Here is a 22,402-nt window from a genome sequence, read left to right as displayed (position 1 = left end):
TCTGGAGGGGGAGCATAAGACAAAATAGAGAATGAAAGATCCAGCAAAAAGTGCTGTAGGCATGTTTCCTGATGGAAGGAAGGGAGGAAGGAAGGAAGGCAGGCGCACTAATAGTTAAGGGATCAGGGAAGGCTGTGTGGAGGAAATGGCCTTCGAGAAAGGTAAGCATTCTGAAATTTAGAGCAGAGGAGGAGAGCATATTTTGAGGAATGACCTACGAAAATGCATGGAGGTAGGAGGTGGCATGTTGAGCTTGTGTTGGGTCTGCATTAGAAGTAAGAGAACTGACGTTAGAGAGATGAAATGGCCAAGATCAAGTGGCTAGTAAAGGGCAGAACTGGAAACTAACTGGAGGTCTGCTGTGTTCCTACATCCCTCTTGCCTCTCACAAATAGTATTTGGCTAGGGTTTGAATATCTACAAACTACAATAAACTAGAAACCTCAAGATTGTTCTTGTTCTTTTTGTTATTGGGGAGAAGGGGAGATATGTAGCTGTGGAAAGGTGAATGAAGAATCATGATGTAGTTATCCCTTCCACACCCCTTTCTCCGTTGGGGTATATTGTGGGTTGGCATAAGAAAAAAATGGAAATTTGGGGGGAGTTTTGCAGAAGCCACAAATGACACAGAAAAAATGCTTAACCCAAATTTTACAATAAGGTACTGTAAACACCTCATAAAAGAAAAAGAAAAAAAATCAGATTTCTTTTCTGGTATTAAGGAAGGGCCAAAAATTTTATGCAGATTTTTCCAGATCTTGGGGGTGCCACAGCCCTAACCCCCATGATGTAGAAGGGATAATTGTATTCAGGACTTGGAAACAGTGACCCAAGGTTTTATCAGAGGTTTTAGCCACTCTTTCTGAAAGCTTTGGACAAAGAATGAAATGAACTCTGCATGTTTCACTTTCATTTTTCTAAAGTCAGAACAGTATGACATTTGTAGCCTTTGATGGTACTTTTAACAAAAGGTATTTTAAGGAAAAGAATGTTGAATTTGGAGGCAGAAGACCTGGGTTCAAATCCTGCCTCTGTTCTTCACAGTTTTTGTGAATAGTGAGCCAGTTACTTAAACTTTCTAGGCCTCAGTTTACTTATCTGTAAAGTGAAGAGAATGGATTTCATGACCTCTAGTCCACCTTCTAGTGCTAAATCTATGATGTTATAACCTTTAATAAGCATTATTTTTTTCTGTGAGGGATCAGCTAGTAGAATGATTATCTGGTGGAGAAGCCAAGGTACAAGTACGTAGCCCATATACTGATCATAGAATAGATCAAAGATCATTGATCATAGACTCAGAATCACCAAATTTTAGAGTTGGAAAGGAGCTCAGTGGCCATGTATTCCAACCTATAACCAAAAGGAACCTCCCCCTATAACATACCCAACAAGCAGCCATCTTTGCTTAAAGAACCTCAAGAAGGGAAACCCACTACCTCCTAAAGCATTCATTCTAGTCTACTTTTGGACAGAGCTAATTGTTAGGAAGTTTTTCTTGACATTAAGTCTAAATCTGCCTCTTGGCAACTTTTTGTTTTTGTTTTCTGGTGAGGCAGTTGGGGTTAAGTGACTTGCCCAGGGTCACACAGCTAGTAAGTGTCAAGTGTCTGAGGTCAAATTTGAACTCAGGTCCTTCTGAATCCAGGGCTGGTGCTCTATCCACTGCTCCACCTAGCTGCCCCCTCTTGGCAACTTCTACCCATTGCTTGTGGTTATGTCCTCTGGGGAATACAAGGACAAATCTAATCTCTCTTCCACCTGAGTGTTATCATATGCCCGTCTGAAGCTTATAGGGTAAATACCCCCAGTTCCCCCCCTTTAATCACATATATCATTAATCCAAGATGTCCCACCCTCTTATTTCCATCTCTTCAATGAGACCTTTCCTCTTTTAAAGGCTGCGGGGTCCGTACTGCAGTGGTTCCTGAAGTTCTCTTTTGTGCATGACAAATCAGAACCTAGCAGAGAGGGGTGGAAAGGACACCCGAAGGCATCAAAGAGATCTTAAGGGTTTAGGGTGGGTGGCTTGACCAGTGGAAGAAGGATGACTGGACCAGCAAAGCAGCTATTGGGGATGTCTGATTTGAGGATGAGGAACACGGTTTTTGGTAAAGGGCACTATTATTTAGGAGAGTTGGGGGCAAACACTCATTTCTCATGGACTGGGAATGGGGAGGAGATACTGGGGCCTTGGGTACCCATAACTTACCATATCTTTGATCTGGCAGTGGCCATAGCTGAAGACAATAGCATTTGGGGGGTTGCCCACTGGCAGCATGACGGCAAAGGAGATGCACATGGTCACAGGGATCAGCGTGTAGAGTGGGTTAATGTGTAGGGTTTCAGACTAGGAGAGAATTAATAGGAGCTTTAAGTTTAGTATTAAACCCCTCCCCCCCATTTTTTGTTGTGTTTGTTTTTGGTGAGTTCTGAATGATTGTAATATTAACTGTTGCTCCTTGGAGGATGCTACCATCATGTGAAGTTACCACTCGCAAAGACCATCTTTTCTAAGTCAATATCATGTGCTGATGCTATTGAGCCATTCCCAATAGGTTGGAGATCTTTCCCCCAGTAGCAGTGGGTTGCATTAAACCATCTATCTACAGTCTTTCTCAGTCTTCTTTGTGACCAGTGGCACATGTCTGTCATATGGCTGAGTATGCTCAGTATATAGCTCTGAAATGTGATTTTTCTTCTAAGTGAAGATGATGGGCGACTACAGAATTTTGACTCCACTGTCTTGATTTCACCAATACCACCCCACCTCTGGCCCAATGGAGAGAGGCAGGAGACTGAGGAGATGTCAGAGCGCAGGGAAGGGATGTGGAAAAGGAACAAAAATAAAGAAAGAGGAGGGATTTTTTTGGCCTCCTTTTCACCGGGTCTCATGATAGATGGAGTGAGGCAGATTGCTACCATTTTTCTATCATGTATCATTTCCTTAGCCTCAGCCTCTTCCAAACTCCTAGGCAACTGTTTCCCCTTCTTTCTTGAGCTGAACCTGGTAGAAGGGTTCTCTTACTGAGGTTGGGGTAACTCTCAGTTTTCACCCGCTCCCTCCTACCTTGGCTCAGACACTTTTGTTGGGGTGGTTATGGAGGTGAAGGGCCTGCATCACTTTGCACTGGGCTGTGGGGGCCTCTACAAGGAATCTCCTGATGTTGTTTTGACCAGTTCTTCCCTAACACTGTTGGCTGTCATCTCAAGCTGTTCAGCATATATGATTTTATCAATGGAAATGACACTAAAGAAGGTATATTAGCATCTGCTCTGATGCTTAGCCTGAGGACCACCTGACTTTTCCACCTGATTGGCAGCTGAAACCTCTTATAAATGTTGTTTTCTCAGTTGGAATATGGATTCCTGTTCTGTTTTGCTTTTTTACTTGTATCCTCTGCACACAGTACAGGGCTTTGCACATTAAATGCTTAATACACACTTTTCCAATCATTCACTCTGGAAAGGGAATTCTAGTATTGCACTCAAGCTGTTCTAATGTTTAACTATTGGCCCCTCTCCTATCATTTAAGCTTATTTCTACTCATCCTCTACCTAACAGAAAGGGAGACTCAGAGGTGTAAAACTCTGAAAGTTGTTGGAAATAATCAGAAATAGAAGAGAATAGACTCTCACGTTTTTTGTCCCTTTCCGTTGATCTCGGCCTCCAAACTGGGGCTGTTTGGAACAGTTTAACCAGCGAAGTGAGGTTACCCCCTGTTTCTACTCACCAAGCTACAGAGGATAGGCAAGAAGATGGTGATGGTGGCAGGGTTGCTAACAAACTCAGTCACCACGGATACCAAGATGCATGCCAGCAGGGTGACTGCCCATGGTGGGAAGCTACTCAAGGATAACATCTGGTGCCCAATCCATGTGGAAAGACCGGAGGACTGCAGGAAAGGAGAGTGACGGGGTAAGAGTGAGATGGAAATACCTGAGATGGCCAAGGAATCTTCAAGCTGGACTCTTGTAAGGGATTTCTGGAGGCCAAATAGGCCACTCCTGCCTTTGTATAGATCAGGACTGGTTTCCATTAACCCTCATTCCATCACCTTCTGTGGCAATAGACACGTTATAGAGGCAGCTAACTGGTGCTGTAGGTAGGTAAGAGCGCTAGACTTGGAGTCAAGATAGACCAGAATTCAAATCCAGCCTCAGACATTTATCTGTGTGACCCTGGGCAAGTCACTCTCTCAGCTTCAGTTTCCTCATCTGTAAACTAGGGACAATAAAAGCACCTACCTCATAGGGTTGAGGAGAGGATCAACTGAGATAACACATATAATGTTTTGTCAAGCACTATATAAATGCTAGCTTTTATCATTAGATCATTCTTATGACTGAGAAATTATTATTATTATTATTATTTTTGGTGAGGCAGTTGGGGTTAAGTGATTACACAGCTAGTAATTGTTAAGTGTCTGAGGTTGGATTTTAACTCAGGTCCTCCTGAATCCAGGGCTGGTGCTGTATCTACTGTGCCACCTAGCTGCCCCTTTACTGAGAAATTCTTTCTTATGATGTATTTCACGTGTGAAAATGATGCTGCCTGTAAGGGAATGTGGTTTGAGACAAAAAAGCTAACGCAGTTTTAGGCTGTAATAAGAGAAGGACTAAGGTGGTTATAGGCCCACTCTACTCTGACCTGCTCAGAACACATCTGGAGTATTCTGGTTAATTCTGAGAGCCACATTTTAGAAAGGAAATAGATGAGCTGGAGATTGTCCAGAGGAGGGGGTCCAGGATAAGTAGGGAAGGTTCCATACAGGCACTGGTAGAAGCAAGGGAAGGCCATTAGCTTGGAGAAAAGAGGCCTCAGGGTGGATGGGACACCTGTCTTTAGTACTGGATGGGCTGGATGGGGGACAGAAAACACTCGCTCTGCTTGGCAGCAGACGACAAAATGAGCAGTAATGGGCAGCAGTTACAGAAGGACAGGACTTCCTGACCCTGAGTATTATCCAGAAGTGAAACTGACCTTCTACCCATGCTCAGGTTTGAGCCGGTTCCCTCTCACTAGCAATCATGTAAGATGTTCTGGATGAACACTTGTCATGGAGGCTTTCAGAGGGATTCTTGTTCAGACGTGGATCCATTCTGCTTCTGAGTTATCTCTCCTGGAGCCTTCCAGAAAGAATGGCTAAGACCTCTGATGAAACCTTGGGTCACTGTTTCCAGATAACTGGAGGGCAATGGGGAGGAGTGATTGGCTGTCCTTAGGCCCTTCCTTTGCCTTACTTCCACCGCTATGACTGATACCTAGGCATATTCTCTTATTCTGTTAAAAAGTTGAGGGGACAACTATGTGGCGCAGTGGATAAAGCACCAGCCCTGGATTCAGGAGAACCTGAGTTCAAATCCAGCCTTAGACACTTGACACTTACTAGCTGTGTGACCCTGGGCAAGTCACCTAACCCTCATTGCCCTGCAAAAAAAAAAAAAAGTTGCCCATACCTTATTTTTCATAAATACCTGTGGTCGACCCTAGGCTTTCCATCCCCTGTGTCCCTTTGTTCAGGGCATGGCGCAGTTAGCTGGCATAGTGGATAGAATGCCAGGCCTGGAGTCAAGAAGAAAGGAATTCTAGTCTTCCCTTGGACACTTACTAACAGTATGACACTGGGTAAGTCACTTGCTTTCTTGTTGCTTCAGTTTTCTCATCTCTAAAATGGGGATAATAGCACCGATCTCCCAGGGTTGTTGTGAGGACCAAATGAGATGATATTTGTGAAGTGCTTAGTGCAATGCCCAGCAGGCACACATTAGGTGCTATCTAAATTTTAGCCATCATCACTAGCTCTGGACAACTCCAGAAACCACACAGGGCCTTGAGAGTGACCATCACAGTGCAGAGCTGGGATCCCAACCCCCTAAATAATCGTTAGAGAGTCTGCTTTTTCTAATTGGGGTGACTGGGGCCATGATCACAAGCCATCCATGTTTCAGAACTACACTTACCAGGGCAGAAGGACTATGAACTTGGCTCTTTAAATCTACCTCATCAGTCCAATGTAGCTCCTCTGTGATTGTTTAAGGTAGAGAGAGTGCTGAATTTGGAGTCATGGGGCCTGAATTTGAACCCCTACTGCCACTCAATCCCTGCGTAACCTCAGGTACCACTTACCCCCTTGAGGCCTCAGTTTCCTTCCCAGTAAAATGAAGGAGTTGAGTCAGCTGACCTTTAAGATCTGCAGCTCCAGAGCTATACAAATGTTTTTATACTTAAACATCAAAAAGACCTCAATTACTCCTCCCCCAAAAAAGGGTAAAATTTAACAGTAATAAGTACTGAATATAGGATTTGAGTGTTTTGGGCTTTTTAAATCAATTGTACAAGTATAGCATGAGGAGGCTTTGCTTAATAAGCATTTCCTGAGAAAATGACGTACTTCCCGGTTATTCAGAAAGGGCTATGAAAGAAGGAAGGAAACAGGCATTATTAAGCACCACTATGTGTTAGCCACTGTGCTAGGTGCTTTTCTAATACTGTTTCTTATGATCCTCACAACTATCCTAGGAGGTGCTATTATTATTCCCATTTTGTAGTTGAGGAAACTGAGGCAAACAAGTTAAGTGACTTACCCAAGGTCACATAGATTGTAAGTTTCTGAGACTGGATTTGAACTTAGGCACCATCTAGCTGCTAAACCTTAAAGTGCTATATAAATGTGAGTTGTTTGATGATGTCATTATTATTTTAAGTTGACTATAAGCTTAACATGAACCAATAAATGTGATGTGGCCATCTGAAGGTACTACCCTCTTTAGTTGTGAAGGGGTTTGTTGTCTTAAATTCTTGATATCTTTAAAACAAAATGCAAACAGAAAAGCACAACCAGTCATCTATCTCATCCTTAGAAACTGGGGCAGCTAGGTGGCACAGTGGATAGAGCACTAGTCCTGAAGTTGGGAGGACCTGAGTTAAAAATGTGGCCTCAGATACTTATTACCTATGTGACCCTGGGCAAGTCACTTAACCCCAAATGCCTTAAACATCTGGGGCCGTATCTGATTGTTCCAATATCTATCTTGCCACTGGACCCAGATGTCTCTGGAGGAGAGAGTGAGGTTGATGACCTTGCACAGTCCTTCCTCACTTAAATCCAGTTCACTGCAAGTCCTGACATCATCATGGTTCCCTTCGAGAATGGACAAATGGCTACAACAACAACATCCTTAGAAAAGTTGGTTAGTGGGACAATCAGACGACCATGCCCTGGGAAATTAACTGATTGTGGAATAGACACTCAATCTTTTTTTGTGTGTGTGTGTGTGTGGGGCAATTGGGGTTAAGTGACTTGCCCAGGGTCACACAGCTAGTAAGTGTCAAGTGTCCGAGGCCTGATTTGAACTCAGGTCCTCCTGAATCCAGGGCTGGTGCTCTATCCGCTGTGCCACCTAGCTGCCTGACACTCATTCTTTTTCACTCAATTCCTTTACTGGTCCCAGAGAAATCACAAGTTAGGTCATCCCTCCCAGCGCTGAGATCTCCAATTAAATGAAGCTTCTGCAAAAACACACAACGCTCCAAAACCATAAAAAAAAAAGATACCTTGCTTCCAGATGCTAAAGCGTAACCTCCTCCCACCAGAATGACAATTTCCCAGGGCATGGTCTTCTGGAAGTCCTTCCATGTAATGATGGGCTCCATTTCCATGGAATCTTTGCTCTCCCCAGCATCTGCAGTTTCATGGAGGTACAGAGCTTATATGAAAACCCAGGAGCCTCATTAGAGGGGATAAAGGCGATTGGAATGGATCCACTCTTCTGATATTTGGGAAGGGGTCATGATAAACCCCAGGCTCTCTGTGAAAGTTTTACGAATGACTTTTGTTTTTCGATCCCATTTCTCAATCTACCTTCTCCCTCATCGAACCCTCCCTTGAAACACAGAGAAAAGTAAGCCATAATCCCCTACTCTACGGAGAGGAAGGGAACCCATTGTTTATCTCTGTTCTCTGGGACCTGGAGCAATCCCTACAATTTGTCTTAGCTTCATTGGCTTTCAGGGTCGTTTTCATTTACTTACTATGGTCATTTGGCATCATTCTTCTGCTTTTTTTTTTCTTCTGCTTCTCTTTGAAAACTGCAGAATCAGCTGTTCTTTGACCATAGTCAGTCCTTAGGATCTAGTGTCACTCACCACAGTTTCCCTCTTACCTTTATCTTTTTTTCCAAAACAGGGTTTCTTGGCTGGGATTAGGAAGAGGAGGAAGCCAAGGAAGACAGAGACGGTGGCATCTGTACGGTAGCCTTTCCTAGCAAAGAAACAAGTGTGAAAGTCAAAGATGCTGTAGGAGAGACTAGAGGTGCACCATGGTATCCAGGGGTTTCTGGTTGTCGACCTAATTTCTTTGATTTTAATGATAAGGAAATGATGTTTTATTTCTTCCATTTTACAGGAGAAGGAACCAAGACCCAGAGAGGTTAAATAGCTTGCTCATGTAGCTAGTAAGTGGCAAAGTTTGTATTTAATTTCAGGACTTTTGAGTCCAGTTCTAATATGATTGTGTTGTATGAAGTTTTCTTTTTTTGGCGGGGCAATGGGGGTTAAGTGACTTGCCCAGGGTCACACAGCTAGTAAGTGTCAAATGTCTGAGGCCAGATTTGAACTCAGGTCCTCCTGAATCCAGGGCCAGTGCTTTAACCGCTGCGCCATCTAGCTGCTCCTCACAATAGCTTTGTAATGGAGGTAGTGCAAGTACAGGGTGTTCCAAAAGTCTTAGTACAGTTATAAGCTATTAAAACTTTAATTTATTACAATTTTCAACTCAATGTGTGTTTAAATTTTAATTTTTTGTTTGTTTGGTTTTTTTTTTTTTGGTTTTTTAGTGAGGCAATTGGGGTTAAGTGACTTGCCCAGGTTCACACAGCCAGTAAGTGTTAAATGTCTGAGGCCGGATTTGAACTCAGGTACTCCTGACTCCAGGGCCGGTGCTCTATCCACTGCGCCACCTACCTGCCCCAAATTTTAATTTTATTAACATTTTAATTTAAGCTTTAATAATTTAAGACTACACTAAGACTTTTGGGACAAACTATGACAATCCCTTTTTTACAGGTGAGGAAATGAAACTCAGGGGCACCTCATTTAATTTCATTGACTAGCTTATTGAATTAAAAAAAAATTGGGATCTGCACTTTAAAATGACAAGGTAGGGAGCAGTTAGATGGTACAATGGATAGAGTACTGGCCCTGAAGTCAGTAGGATCTGAGTTCAAATCTGGCCTCAGATTAGCTTTGTGACACTGGTCAACTCACTTAACCCCAACTGCCTCCAAAAAACCAAACAGCAACAAAAAAACCACACACACACAGATCCCCTGACATTTTACTCATTGAGTAAAATGATCAGTATCACCGGACTGGAAAAATTCTGGTGACACCCAAGCTAAAACACAGAATCATACTAATAACTCCCATTCCCAGCCTGTCTGCATATGAAAGAGAAGTTATACATTGTGTTCTCCAAACATAGTTTCCAAAAGGGGCAGAATAAGAGGAAACTGGCAAATTGCAGCAGGACAGCCTTAGGTTACGTAGGAAAAGACTTTTTTTTCTAAATTAAAAAAATTATCTTAAGGAAAAGAAGAGCAATAAAAGAGGGTTCTTGAGGCATCTTTTTTTTTTTTTTTCTAGCAATGGAGAGAAAAGAACAGGAAGAAGTCCAGCAAGAAGGCTAGACAAGTAGTGCTGCTGTGAAAGCTATATTTATCATATATTTAAAGCAAGCTGTTGTACCTAATAGTCTTTTCTCTATTGTCTTTTTCTGTTCTGCGATGTCCATGCAAAGGCTCATTGTATTTGGCTTTTAGAATTCAGAACAAAGATAAAAATTAACCAAAGTTATCTTATTTTTATTGACACTTCTTGTTTTTTTAATCTCACATCCATTTCTAGATATATCCCCTCTCCTAGCCATCACAAAGATTGAGGAGAGAAAAAAAGGCAGCTCAGTAATACATCCACCACTTCTTGATGGAAGAGACTTCTAATAGTACAATGCAGGATTTCCCACCTATTAGCCCTCCTTCCCCTTTGAAAAAGGGAGAGATGCAATTTCTCACATCTTTTCCAGGGCCAATCTTTAAGCAGTATTCTTCCCTTTTTGTGTGTGTGTGTGTGGTGGGGAAGTAGTTTTAATTTTTGGAAAAGGTGCAGAATTATCTTGCCTTTCTTTACTATCCTTCTCATCTTTTCCTCATGTCTTCTGCTCAAGGAAGAATTTCCTAACATCAAGAGGGGGTATAAGGTATGAGGAGGCTGCATGATTCTCTTCCTCTGAGATTCTCTAGAAGGGGCTAAGCTAGTTCTAGGGCAGTTCTTCTGGGGATGGGGCTGGAGATCGGGAAGAAGGGAGAAGGAAAGAGATGGCTTCTGTGAAGAAGAAAGGAAACAAGAGATTGCATCGTGAGGAATTAGGGGCACTTGTTCACAAGGAGGGAGGTTCTACTACTTACTTCTCAAAAAATGAATCCCAGCCAGGGACAAAACCAGGCTCCCGGGTGAACCAGAGCAGGGTCATCAGGATGAAGAAGAATCCAGTCACCATCTCAGGGTAGCTAAAAAACAGGAAGGAAACATCCACTGACTGATCCCCAGGCCTTTAGGTCCCTCATTTTGCTCCTGGGTTCTAGCCTAGCATCATAGGAGCCAGAGGCTCTGAGCAGTAAGAGATGCCCAAGGTCACACAGGCAGCAAATGTGGGTATGTGTATGAATTTGAACCCACATCCTCTGACTCACTATCCAGTGTTCTTTCCACTTGATCACTTCAAAATGCCCACCACCAGAAGAGCCATCACTAACCATGACTTTGTTCATATGGGAAGAGTTGGTAAAACCCAGTGGGCAAGTCCATACTTAGAGCCTGTTTGCAAGCCTGCATTAAATATTGCCTTAGGGAGTTGATACAAACCAACAGCTCTTCTGTGCTTATAAAAGTAAGAGTATAGAGTTACAGATAGAAGAGAATGAAAGCCATCAGGTCCAATATTGAGTCTAGCATCATGTTAAATAGGAAGGAGCTGAAGGCCAGACAGTTGAAGTGACTTGCCCAAGGTCACAGGGGTAGTAGGAGGGAAGGTGGGGTTCAGATCTGGGCTCCATGATGAAATTTAGTGCTCTTTTTACTGTACCCTGCCATGCTATCCCTACTGTCCACAAGTAAAGCTTCTGTGTTGGGCTGAAAAATTGAATGAGCGATAATTGGTGATAGAGCCTTTGAGGGTGTGTCTTGTGTTACAGAAGGGTGGTTGAGCTTCCTTTCCCTCATCTTCTCCTTTGTCTCCCCACCTTTCACCTGTTATGGAAATGCACTTTGAGAAATGCTTTTGGGATAATGGGAGTGAGGTCATCAGGACTCTGGCATAGTTTGTCATGGACAATCAGTGGCATCTCTTGAACCCTTGGGTTTATAGTAATGGAAAATCCTTGAACCTAGAGACTCTTAAGAACAAGCCTCAGGCAGCCAGGTGGCACAGTGGATAGGAGGTCCTGAGTTCAAATCCAGCATCAGACACTTACTAGTTGTGTGACCCTGGGCAAGTCACTTAACTCTGATTGCCTCAAAAACAAAAACAAAAACAAGCCTTCATTTGTGTTAATGCTATGTGTTATCTCTTGAAGGAGAGAAGGTTCATTTTTACCTAATGTCTCCCAGTTTTTCATACTCTGCTTGAATCCTCCTTTCTGAAAGCTCTTCTCTTTTTGTCTTCTTCTTTTTACTCAGGGAACAGGTCTCTTTAAAACTGAGAAGGGGAAGAGAGAGGCTCCAGGTTAAGGAAAGGAGAAGTCAGAGGGTAGATCAGACATCAAGCCCCCAGCTCTCTGTGGTCCCATGCTTATTTCTCCCTCTCACCCATACGTTTTCTCCTCCCTAGCCCCACTTTATCATTGATCTGGATGAATGAAAAAGCATTTAATAAGTTATTACTCTGTGCAAAGCGCTGGAGATACAAAGAGGAATAGGCAGCTCACATTCTAATGGGAGAAACAACATAGTTGTTGTGAAATACGTTCTGGAACATGAATGTTCCCACATATCTGCACACCACATAGCCTCTCATACATCTACCCACCCAGGTATACATAATGTGGAGGGTGGAGGGCTATTTCTTGTATATCAATGCAAGGTGGCAGATCTATGCATGTGAGATATACCTGGGTTGTTACAGGTAGCTTGCGGTAGTGGAAAAAACTCTAGCCTGGAAGAACACTGGGTCCACCACTTACGGTGTATAAGGTTGGGCATCTCCCTGAGACTTAGTGTCTTCATCTTACAAAACTGAGGGTAATAATGCCCCCACCACTTGCCTCATAATGTGGGAGTAAGGAAAGCATTTTTTCCCCAAGCTATCAAACAACATGGAAATGTGAACAGTTTTTGTTATTATAAGTAGTCGTCATCAATCACCCTGTTTTCTTTCTCTTGTGTTTGCCAATGCCCTGATGACTATAAAATTCTGATTCTAATACTGCCTCAAACTTATGCTTTTTTACATTTAATTTTTATTTTTTCTCAATTACATGTAAACAAAAAATTTAATATTCATTTAAAAAAATTTTGAGTTCCAAATTCTCTTCCTTCCCTTCCTGTTCCTTGAGAAGGCAAGCAATCTGATATAGATTATACATGTGCAGTCATGCAAATTGTTTCCATATTAACCATGTTGCAGAAGAAAATTTAGACCCAAAACTGAAAATAATGAAGAAAATTTAAAAAGCATGTTTCAATTTGCATTCAGACTTCATTAGTTCTTCCCCTGGAGGGGATGGAATTTGTCATCATAAGTCCTTCAGAATAGTTTTGAGAATAGCTGAGTCATTCACACACAGTGTTGTTGTTACTGTGTTCAGTGTTCTCCTGGTTCTGCTCACTTCACTTTGCATCAATTCATATACATTTTTCCAGGTTTTTCTGATAGCATCCTGCTTGTTATTTCTTACAGCACAATAGTATTCTATCACAATCATATACCTCAGCTTGTTCAGCCATTCCACAGTCAATGTGCATCCTCTCAGTTTTCCAGTTCTTTGCCACCACAAAAAGAGCTGCTATAAATATTTTTGTACATGTGGGCCCTTTCCCTTTTTTTCTGATCTCTTTGGGGGACAAATGTAGCAGCAATGCCTCTTATCTATGAAGTGCTTTAGGGAGTAAAGTGGGCACTGCAAGTATTGGCACCCTCATTTTACAGGTGAAGACAGTGGGGCCTAGAGGGGATAATTAACTTGCTTATGGTCACACAATGTTTAGGTGCCTGAAGCAGAATTTAAATCATGGGTTGCACCAAATGCAGTGCTCTATCCCTTATGTAATTCAAGACTTTAATGTTGTGGAATTTATGAAAACTTGACCTAGCCTGGAGTTTATCTTAGTACAGTTTATGAAGAAGCAGTTTGCCAAGCAAGTTAAACAGTATTATTATTAATTTTTTTTTGGGGGGTGAGGCAATTGGGGTTAAGTGACTTGCTCAGGGTCACACAGTCAAGTGTCTGAGGCTGGATTTGAACTCAGGTCCTCCTTTATCCACTGTTCTATATACTGTGCCACATAGCTGCCCCAAGTGAAATCAGTATTGCAGGGGGTACAGGGAGAACAAAATTCTTATGGGCCTTAGGACAGTCTAAGTCTGGCCTCAGACACTTACTATTTGTGTGACACACGGCAAATCATTTTACCTCTTTCAGCTTCAGTATCCTCATCTGTAAAATGGGGAGAATGATAGCATTTACCTTACAGGGCTGTCAGGAGGATCAAATGAAATAACATGTTCAAAGTACTCTGTAAACTTTAAATTGCTATATAAATGCTAACTATTATTATTATTCAAATGGAATTTGTTAATAACAAATGGTGTAGGTATTCATTAAACAGGATAGGACTTGGAGCTACTTTTTCAATGATAAGTTGGAGTTACTCTGTTTTCTGGAAATCATTAACTTATATATCTTTTAAAAAATTTTTATTTATTTATTTGTTTTTAATATATCTTTAAAAAAAAATCTCTAGGGGCAGCTAGGTGGTGCAGTGGATAAAGCACTAGCCCTGGATTCAGGAGGACCTGAGTTCACATCCGGTCACAGACACTTGATACTTATTAGCTGTGTGACCCTGGGCAAGTCACTTAACCCTCATTGCCCTGCCCCCCCCATAAACAAACAAACAAACAAACAAATAAATAAAGGAATCTACAATTCACATAATTAATTTGGGTATGGCTTCCACTAAAATTAGTTTAAATAGTGAGGGTTTGTAGTTGTTTTTGTTGTTTCCCGTCCTAGCTGACTCTTTGTGACGTGTTTTGGGATTTTCTTTTTTTTTCCAGTTACATGTAAAGTTAGTTTTCAACATTCATTTTCATAAGACTTAGAGTTCCAAATTTTTCTCCCTCCCTCCCTTTCCTCCCCCCTCCATGACAGCAACCAATCTGATATGGGTTATATATGTACAATCCACAAGTACTCTTTTTTTTTAGTCTGTGTTCAATCAATATCAGTTCTTTCTCTGGAGGTAGATAGTATGCTTCATCATTAGCCCTTTGGGATGTATTGCTGAGAGTAGTTAAGTCATTCACAATTGCTCATAGGACAATAATGCTGTCACTGTGCATAATGTCCTCCTGGTTCTGCTTACTTCACTATACATCAGTTCATATGAGTCTTTCCAGGTTTTTCTGAAATCATCCTGCTTGTCATTTCTTATAGCAAAATAATATTCCAATAAAATCATATACCACAGCTTGTTCAGTCATTCCCCAATTGATGGACATTCCCTTGATTTCCAATTCTTAGCCACCACAAAGAGTTGCTATAAATTTTTTATTTTTTAGTGAGGCAATTGGGGTTAAACGACTTGCCCAAGGTCACACAACTAGTAAGTATTAAGTGTCTGAGGCTGGATTTGAGCTCAAGTACTCCTGAATCCAAGGCCGGTGCTCTATCCACTGTGCCATCTAGCTGCCCCTATAAATATTTTTTTGTACAATTTTTCCCCCTTTTCTCTTTTTCACAATTACTATTGTTAACTGTTTCCCTCTATCCTATTCCCTTCCCATGATATTTACTCTATTATTTATCTTCTTGACCCTATCCCTCCTCAAAAGGGATTTGCTTCTTGATGCCCCCTCCCTCATATGCCCTCCCTTCTTTTTCCCCTCCCTCCTCATCCCCTTCCCCTCTATTTTCCTGCAGAGTTAGATAGATTACTCCACTCAACTGAGTGTGTATGTTATTCCGTCCTTGAGCCAATTCTGATGAGATTAAGGTCTTTGAGCCTATTCTGATGAGTGTAAAGCTCATTTACTGCCCTGCTCCTCTCCCATCTCTTCCTCCACTCCATAAGCCATTTCCTGTTTCTTTCATGTGGGATTTCACCCCATTCTACCTCTCCCCTTCCCCTTCCTCCAGTACATTCCTCTCACCCCTCAATTTTAACCTAAAGATGTCATCATGGGGCAGCTAGATGACACAGTGGACAAAGCACCCACCCTGGACCCCGGAGGACCCAAGCCAAAATCTGGCCTCAGACATAAGACACTCACCCACTGCATGACCTCAGGCATGTCACCCAACTCCAACCACCCCACAAAAAAAGATAAATGAAAAATAAATACTTTGCAGATATCATCCCTTCATGATCAGTTCCCACCTGTGCCCTCTTTCTAAATTTATTTCTATCATCTGCTCTAATACTGAGAAAGTTCTTATGAGTTAGAAGTATTATCTTCCCATGTAAGAATGTAAACAGTGTAACCTTTTAACATTCCTCTTAATTTCTTTTTTCCTGTTTACCTTTTTATGTTTCTCTAGGGTCTTGTATTTGAAAGTCAAATTTACTATTCAGTTCAGGTCTTTTCATCATGAATACCTGAAAGTCCTCTTTTTCATTGAAGTTCCATTTTTTCCTCTGAAAGATTATACTCAGTTTTGCTGGGTAGGTGATTCTTGGTTGTAATCCCAGTTCCTTTGCCCTCTGGAATATCATATTCCATGCCTTCCAGTCCTTTAATGTAGAAGCTGATAGATCTTGTGATATCCTGACTATGGCTCCATAGTACTTGAATTCTTTCTTTTTGGCAGCTTGCAATATTTTCTCCTTGACCTGGGAGCTCTGGAATTTGGCTATAATATTCCTGGGAGTTTTTCTTTTTGGATCTCTTTCAGGAGGTGCTCAGTGGATTCTTTCAATTTCTATTTTACCTTCTGCTTCTAGAATATCAGGGCAATTTCCCCCTGATAGTTTCTTGGAAGATGATATCTAAGCTCTTTCCTTGATCATGATTTTCAGGTATTCCAATAATTTTCAAATTGTCTCTCTTGGATCTATTTTCCAGGTAAGCTGTTTTTCCAAGATGATATTTCACCTTGCCTTCTATTTTTTTTTATCCATTTGGATTTGTTTTATTGTGTCTTGATTTCTCATAAAATCATTAGCTCCTATTTGCTCAATCCTAATTTTTAAGCCATGATTTTCTTCAGAGAGCTTTTGTACCTCCTTTTCCATTTGGCCAATTTGACTTTTCAAGCTGTTGACTTTTTTTTTCATGATCCTCCTGCATCACTCTCATTTTTCTTTCCATATTTCCTCTACCTCTCTTACTTTATCTTCAAAATCCCTTTTGAGCACCTCTATGGCCTGAGACTAATTCATATTTTTCTTGGAACTTTGGTTGTAGGAGCCCTGACATTGCTATCCTCTTCTGAGGGTGCACCTTGATCTAATTTATCACTTGTGAGAATATTTTAAATGACTAGCTGGGCCTTATTTTGGGGGGACTAAGCTGTGGATGACTAATTTGGGGACTTTTGACTGTTTGGCTATCTGACTGCTATTAATTTAATGTGGGCCGTTTATAAAGTTCCACCACACTGCTCCCAAATTGATAAACTAAAGATTAAGAAGGCTCTTAACTAAATAATCAAAGCAGAGTTTATTTATGAGATACTATTTAAAATTAAGAATACAGGGAAATAAAATGTACAACCTGACTGCTTTTCTGCGGTCTCTTTTCACTGCATCTCTTTCCCACCTGCTGCGCTTCGAACCTTTTTAATACAATAAGGGCCTTAGCCACCTCTCACCTCAGGGTATTTTCACTTGCTCAGCTACTTTCACTAACTCCGCCTGTACCCTTTCACTTTGTAAATCCCCCTGCTTCTAACTTTCCTCTCCTTACTGCCACCGCTGAACCCCTGTGTTTTTCTCTCACCGACCTTCTGTCTGTCTGCTCCATCAGTCTGCCCTTTGGCCTCTCTTTTCCCTGCTCCTAGTTCTTCTCATCTTCTCCTGCGTCCTTGTAGCCCCATCTCTAATCTGCCACCCTCCAACCTTTCTAATCTTGTCAGCTGCCCCCCCAGTCCTCTTCTCCACCTCTTGTCTCCTTGTCCGACCCTCTTCTCAGCCTCTCTCATCTGTCCTTATCCTCCTCCTGAGTCTAACCCCCAGGTCTATATATACCTTTTCTTCTCTCCACTCAAATCTTGGGGCTTCCTGTGCCCCCACAGACCAAGCTAATCCACCAGCCAGGGCTGTGGCTGGTGGGGGGTTGGGGTTAGGGCTGCACTTGAGCCTCATGCACCCCAGCACAGGCCCCAGCACAGGCCACACCAGAGCCCAGCATCTCTCAGATACCTCCGCTCAGGGCGGAGGGAGCTGGGGGCTTCTTCCCCCCAGCTGTCTGACCGGGCATCTTGCACAGCCCACGGGGCTTTCTGGCTCAGCTGAAGCAGAGGGGGAGGGCACCAGCCCCTCACACACAGAAGAGACCCTGAGGGCCTAAGGCTTTCCAATCTCAGCCCAAAGGTAGGGTCCCCAAATCAAAATAAATTTCCACACACTAAAGAAACTTGTTATGATCCTCACCTTTTTCTGTCTGCTCATCTTGCCTGTCTTTTAGCTCCTTAAAGTGGGGCACTGTCTCCGGCCTGCCCTGTCCCAAGCTTCAAGGGTCCCAGGTGGTATGATATAAGGAGGGGTAGGTTCTTCACTCACCTAGCCTGGTCCATAGATAACCTCAGGCCAACTTGCTAATTAACCAGACAGCAAAATTTTGTGTGCTGTGGTTGTCAGCTCCGATGAGCCTGTGCCCCTCCCCTACCTGGACCACTACTAATCAAACCTACTTCCTGGTTCCCAGCAGGGGTGGAAACCCCAAGTTCTGCCTCAGCATCAGCAGAGACTCCTGTAATCTCCTCCCATCAATCGCTCAGCCCACTCATCAGACTATGAGCTTAGTTTCAGATGATACTGGTGCTGCAGGTGATTCAGAGGCTCTGGGGGTCTCTTTCCTTGGCTAGGACTGGATCTGTGTCAGTGTGACTGTGTAGTTGGGCTCCACTCCTGCCTCAGCACAGCAGACCCCCCCCCCCCTTTTGGGATTTTCTTGAAAAAAATTCTGGAGTGCCTTTCCATTTCCTTCTCCAGCTCATTTTACAGATGAGGAAACTGAGGCAAACAGGGTTAAGTGATTTGTCCAGGGTCACACTATTAGTAAGTGTCTAAGGCTAGAGTTGAACTCAGGTCTTCTTGTCTCCAGACCTGGTGCTCTATCCACTGATCCACCAACTGCCCTCCTGAGGATTTACAGAATTATTCAATTTGAATGTTGGAGTGGTCATCTAGGCCAACTCATCTCCCAAAGAGAATCATTGCCATAACATCATGTAAACTGTGTCTGAAAAATTCCAGTGCCCAGAGCTCCCCCCATACTCCTCTGAGGTCAACCATTCCTCTTTTGGGCATCTCTAATTGTTAGAAAGTTTTCCCAATTTTTTTAAGCCTTTATTTGCCTCTTTGCAACTTCCACCTACAGTTCCTCAGCCTTAGTCCAGGGTCAAACAGAAGAGTCTAATCTCTCTTCCAATGGCATCCATTCCAGTACATTTTATCATGTCCCTATGGAGTCTTCTCTTTTTGGATCATATAACTCCAATTCCTTCAACCAATCCCTATATAGCATGGACTTGTGGTCCTTCTCCATCCTGACTGCCTGCCCTGCTTATTCTCTGCCTCATCAGTCCTTCCTAGTTTGTTATCAGGAGAACTGAACTCCAGGTGGTTCCCAACAATAGCAGAGTATGGTGGATTCACCTTTTTATGCCTGGAAAATCCCATCTTCTACAGGAAGCCTTTCCTGATCCTTCTTAATTCTAGTACTGACTTCCCTCTAATGATTATTATTTTTTTGGCAGGGCAATTGGGTTTAAGTGACTTGCCCAGGGTCACACAGCTAGTAAGTGTTAAATGTCTGAGGCCAGATTTGAACTCAGGTCCTCCTGAATCTAGGGCTGGTGCTTTATCCACTGTACAACCTAGCTGCCCCCTCTAATGATCATTTCCAATTTATTGTGTATGTAATTGGTTTGTATATAGTTATTTGCAGATTATCTTCCCATCTCCTGGATAGTAGGAACTTTTAAAAAACCTTTCTTTGTATCCTCAGTGCTTAGCACAGAACCTGGTACATAGTAGACTCTTAATAAGTGTTTGTTGACTGAATAGGTAATTGATATTGCTTTTAATCAATGAAACAGCTAAGACCAGAATGGAGAATTCCTGGCTCCTAATTAAAAGCACTCTTTCTAGGTTTATCAAAAAGTCACCTTTAAAAACCAGAGATGTTAGAAGCCCCTTCCTTGAGGAAGGTGAGGTTCCTCAGGAGCACACTGCTAGGACTGTTGCCATCTCCTCAGTGCTTAGCACAGAGGAACTATGTCAATCTTTTGTGTTTGAGAGGGATTGACAGGGCTCCTGAATTAGGGTCTACTCACTTGCAACCCAAGAACAGCCAGTGCATCCAGAACCAGCTCACCACCAGCATGATGAGGGAGATGGGAAAGCTGAAAAGGAACCAGGTCCCAAAGTTCACCACCTCGGCATCTGGATACTGGCTGGAAGAGAAAGAGTTGGGTCACTGACCACGAAGGTTGGGAGGATGAAGTTCCACATGGCACTTTGGTATTAACAAGTTCTGGGAGACAAATATGGTTGGGATGATGTCTATAATTATAGATTGACATCTTCCATATCTAGAAGTCATTTAGCCAACAACCTCAATTCCTCTGACCTTGGAAGTAAACAAAAAAGGCCCTTGAGTAATCAAAATAGCTACCATAAAGATAAAGGAAAGTTTCTGTCTCTCTGTCTCTGTCTGTCTCTCTGTCTCTGTCTCTCTTACTCTCTCTCCTGTGATTTTATTGGTATAGGGAACTCCAGTTGAGGATATTCCCCTGATCAAAGCAGATTGGCCTCTCCTCCTAATGTAGTCTTAAAGAATTGCCGAGAGCTGTGAAGTGACTTGTCCAGGGTGACATAACCAGCAAGTGTCAGAAGTTCTACTTAAAACTAGGTCTTTCCAGACTCCAAGGCCAGCTCTCTATCTTAAGACAAACTTTATATACTTTAGAGTTTTATTTAGGGCTGTTTCTATTCTCGGGAATGCTGGACTGGAAGGGATGCCTAGACAGACCACTGTGGTCTTTAGTAGTTGGGCTGTCTGACATAGCTCTTTTGCTTAGGTACTAGGAACCCAGGCTTCACTGTTGAGTCTGGAAAGATGGGTGTTCAGACTATAACATGGTACTTTGTAATCAAAAGGCTACAGGCCTGCTGCATCAAACCACAATCTATGCCTTTTGAATCAAAGATGGCATTATTCTACTATCCCAGGCTCTGCCTGAGGCAAAATTCCACATGACTTACTTGTTGAAGTGTTCTAGGAAGATGAGGCTGGTGGATGTGCCAATGATGGTGGTCAGACCCCCAATGGTGGCAGCATAGGATATGCTCAGGGAGAGGCACTTGCAGACCATGTGATCATGTTGGGATCTGTACCTGCTGCTCAGCTCCAGGTTCCTAGGGTCAGGGGGCAGGACTAATAGCCGTTCCTGCCAAAGGAAATGTACTGTACCCCTCCATCTCAGCTCTGGCTGCCTGGTTTAGAGAGCATCATAAGTAATGGGGTATCCAGGTTCATACTCCAGAAAGATGCTTGCCTTTCACCACCAACGTTTCCATCACCACCATCATCACCCTCATCTCCATCACCACCACCAACCACAACAAGTACTACTACTATTGCTGCTGCTGCTGCTACTACCACCACCACCACCACCACTACTAGGTACTAAATACCTGCTATCTGTAAGTACTATGCTAATACAAAAACTGAAATGAAGCAGCCCCTATCCTTAGGGAGCTGACATTCTGTTCATACAACCCCAGAATTCAATAGCTGGAAGGGACCTCAGAGGTCATATAATCCAAATTCTACTTGAAAAGGAATATATTCTACAATTTTTCCTGACAAATTTTCACCAGCAGAAGCCAGTGTGGTAAAGTGGATAGAATGCTGGACCTAGAGTCAGGAAGACCTGGGTTGAAATCCCACTTTAGATACTTGCTAACTGTGTGACTTTGGGCAAGTTAATTAGCCTCTCTGAACCTCAGTCTCTTAATCTTTAAATGGGAGGAATAATAGCACCTACCTCATAGGGCTGTTAGAAGGGTCAAACGTCATAATGTATATAAAATGTGATCTATTATTATGATCCACCCACCACTGTGAGATGTGCAAATTTGGAGACATCTCCATCCCAAATGTTCATATAAATGAACTATTTGTGTCGAACCTGTGGTAGAACATTCTGAGCTTGTATTGGTCTGATCAGCCACAGGTGGACACGCTAACTTAATTCCAATATGATGTCATTTTGATCCTCTTTGAGAAAGAAGGACACCAACCAACCAACCCACCAAACAGCTCCCATTGACACAGCTTAAGGTAGGAATCTCCTCCACCTTTCCCTTTCTCTTCATTCCCTTCCCTCCCTGGCCCTTGCCCACTGTTGGGCCAGATTGTAGTGGAATAGGTCACACTGCTTGGAACCAATGCCATACCTGTCTCCCTGGGAAGGACCTGAGCTGGACCCTTTAAAGCCTTCATGTGGGTGAGGAGGGCATTATTCTATCCCTGGGCAAAGAGGGCTCAGACATAACACCGCTAAGCACTGTGGGACCTAATCCTCCAAGGTCTGCAGGGACACACATGGAAGACGATGTGCCTTCAAAACATGCTTCATATACAAAACAGGACTACCTCAGACCCCCTTACCTGAGGCGAGTGCTGTCTCTTGCTCTGAGGTTTCACAGACATGATAGGGTTGGTGACCATATGTACTCCATTCAGGTTCTGCAGGAACAAGAGCAGTGAGCTTGCCAGGAGAAGGCTGTCTGGGACAAAGTGCCTACATGAGTACCCCTGACACTGGGGGTGGCTGTGGAAGACTTGTGGTGTCAGGGGGATAGAAGCCAAGGAAGGTGACTGTTTGACTGGGACTGCCCATTTCAGCAGTTCTGCTTCCATCTTGCTAAGTGAAACACTTTGTAAACTTT

At 42.8% G+C, this 22,402-nt stretch overlaps 1 protein-coding gene across 2 annotated transcripts in view; it reads right to left on the bottom strand.

Moving 5' to 3' along the window:
• The window catches only part of SLC13A4 (solute carrier family 13 member 4), a 57,238-nt gene that overhangs the window by 3,032 nt on the left and 31,804 nt on the right, over window positions 1-22,402 (bottom strand). For both annotated transcript variants that reach the window (XM_043969134.1, XM_043969135.1), the window contains 9 exons: window positions 22,122-22,199; window positions 20,711-20,895; window positions 19,780-19,899; window positions 11,655-11,756; window positions 10,468-10,569; window positions 8,167-8,264; window positions 7,559-7,686; window positions 3,735-3,896; window positions 2,213-2,350 (listed from right to left, as the gene is read on the bottom strand). In XM_043969134.1, coding sequence (XP_043825069.1) covers window positions 2,213-2,350; window positions 3,735-3,896; window positions 7,559-7,686; window positions 8,167-8,264; window positions 10,468-10,569; window positions 11,655-11,756; window positions 19,780-19,899; window positions 20,711-20,895; window positions 22,122-22,199 — 1,113 coding nt within the window. The remainder of the gene's footprint in view (window positions 1-2,212; window positions 2,351-3,734; window positions 3,897-7,558; window positions 7,687-8,166; window positions 8,265-10,467; window positions 10,570-11,654; window positions 11,757-19,779; window positions 19,900-20,710; window positions 20,896-22,121; window positions 22,200-22,402) is intronic.

This window comes from Dromiciops gliroides, chromosome 5 (genome assembly GCF_019393635.1).
Source record: "Dromiciops gliroides isolate mDroGli1 chromosome 5, mDroGli1.pri, whole genome shotgun sequence".
NCBI lineage: Eukaryota > Metazoa > Chordata > Mammalia > Microbiotheria > Microbiotheriidae > Dromiciops > Dromiciops gliroides.
This window is presented reverse-complemented; position numbering and strand designations above follow the sequence as displayed.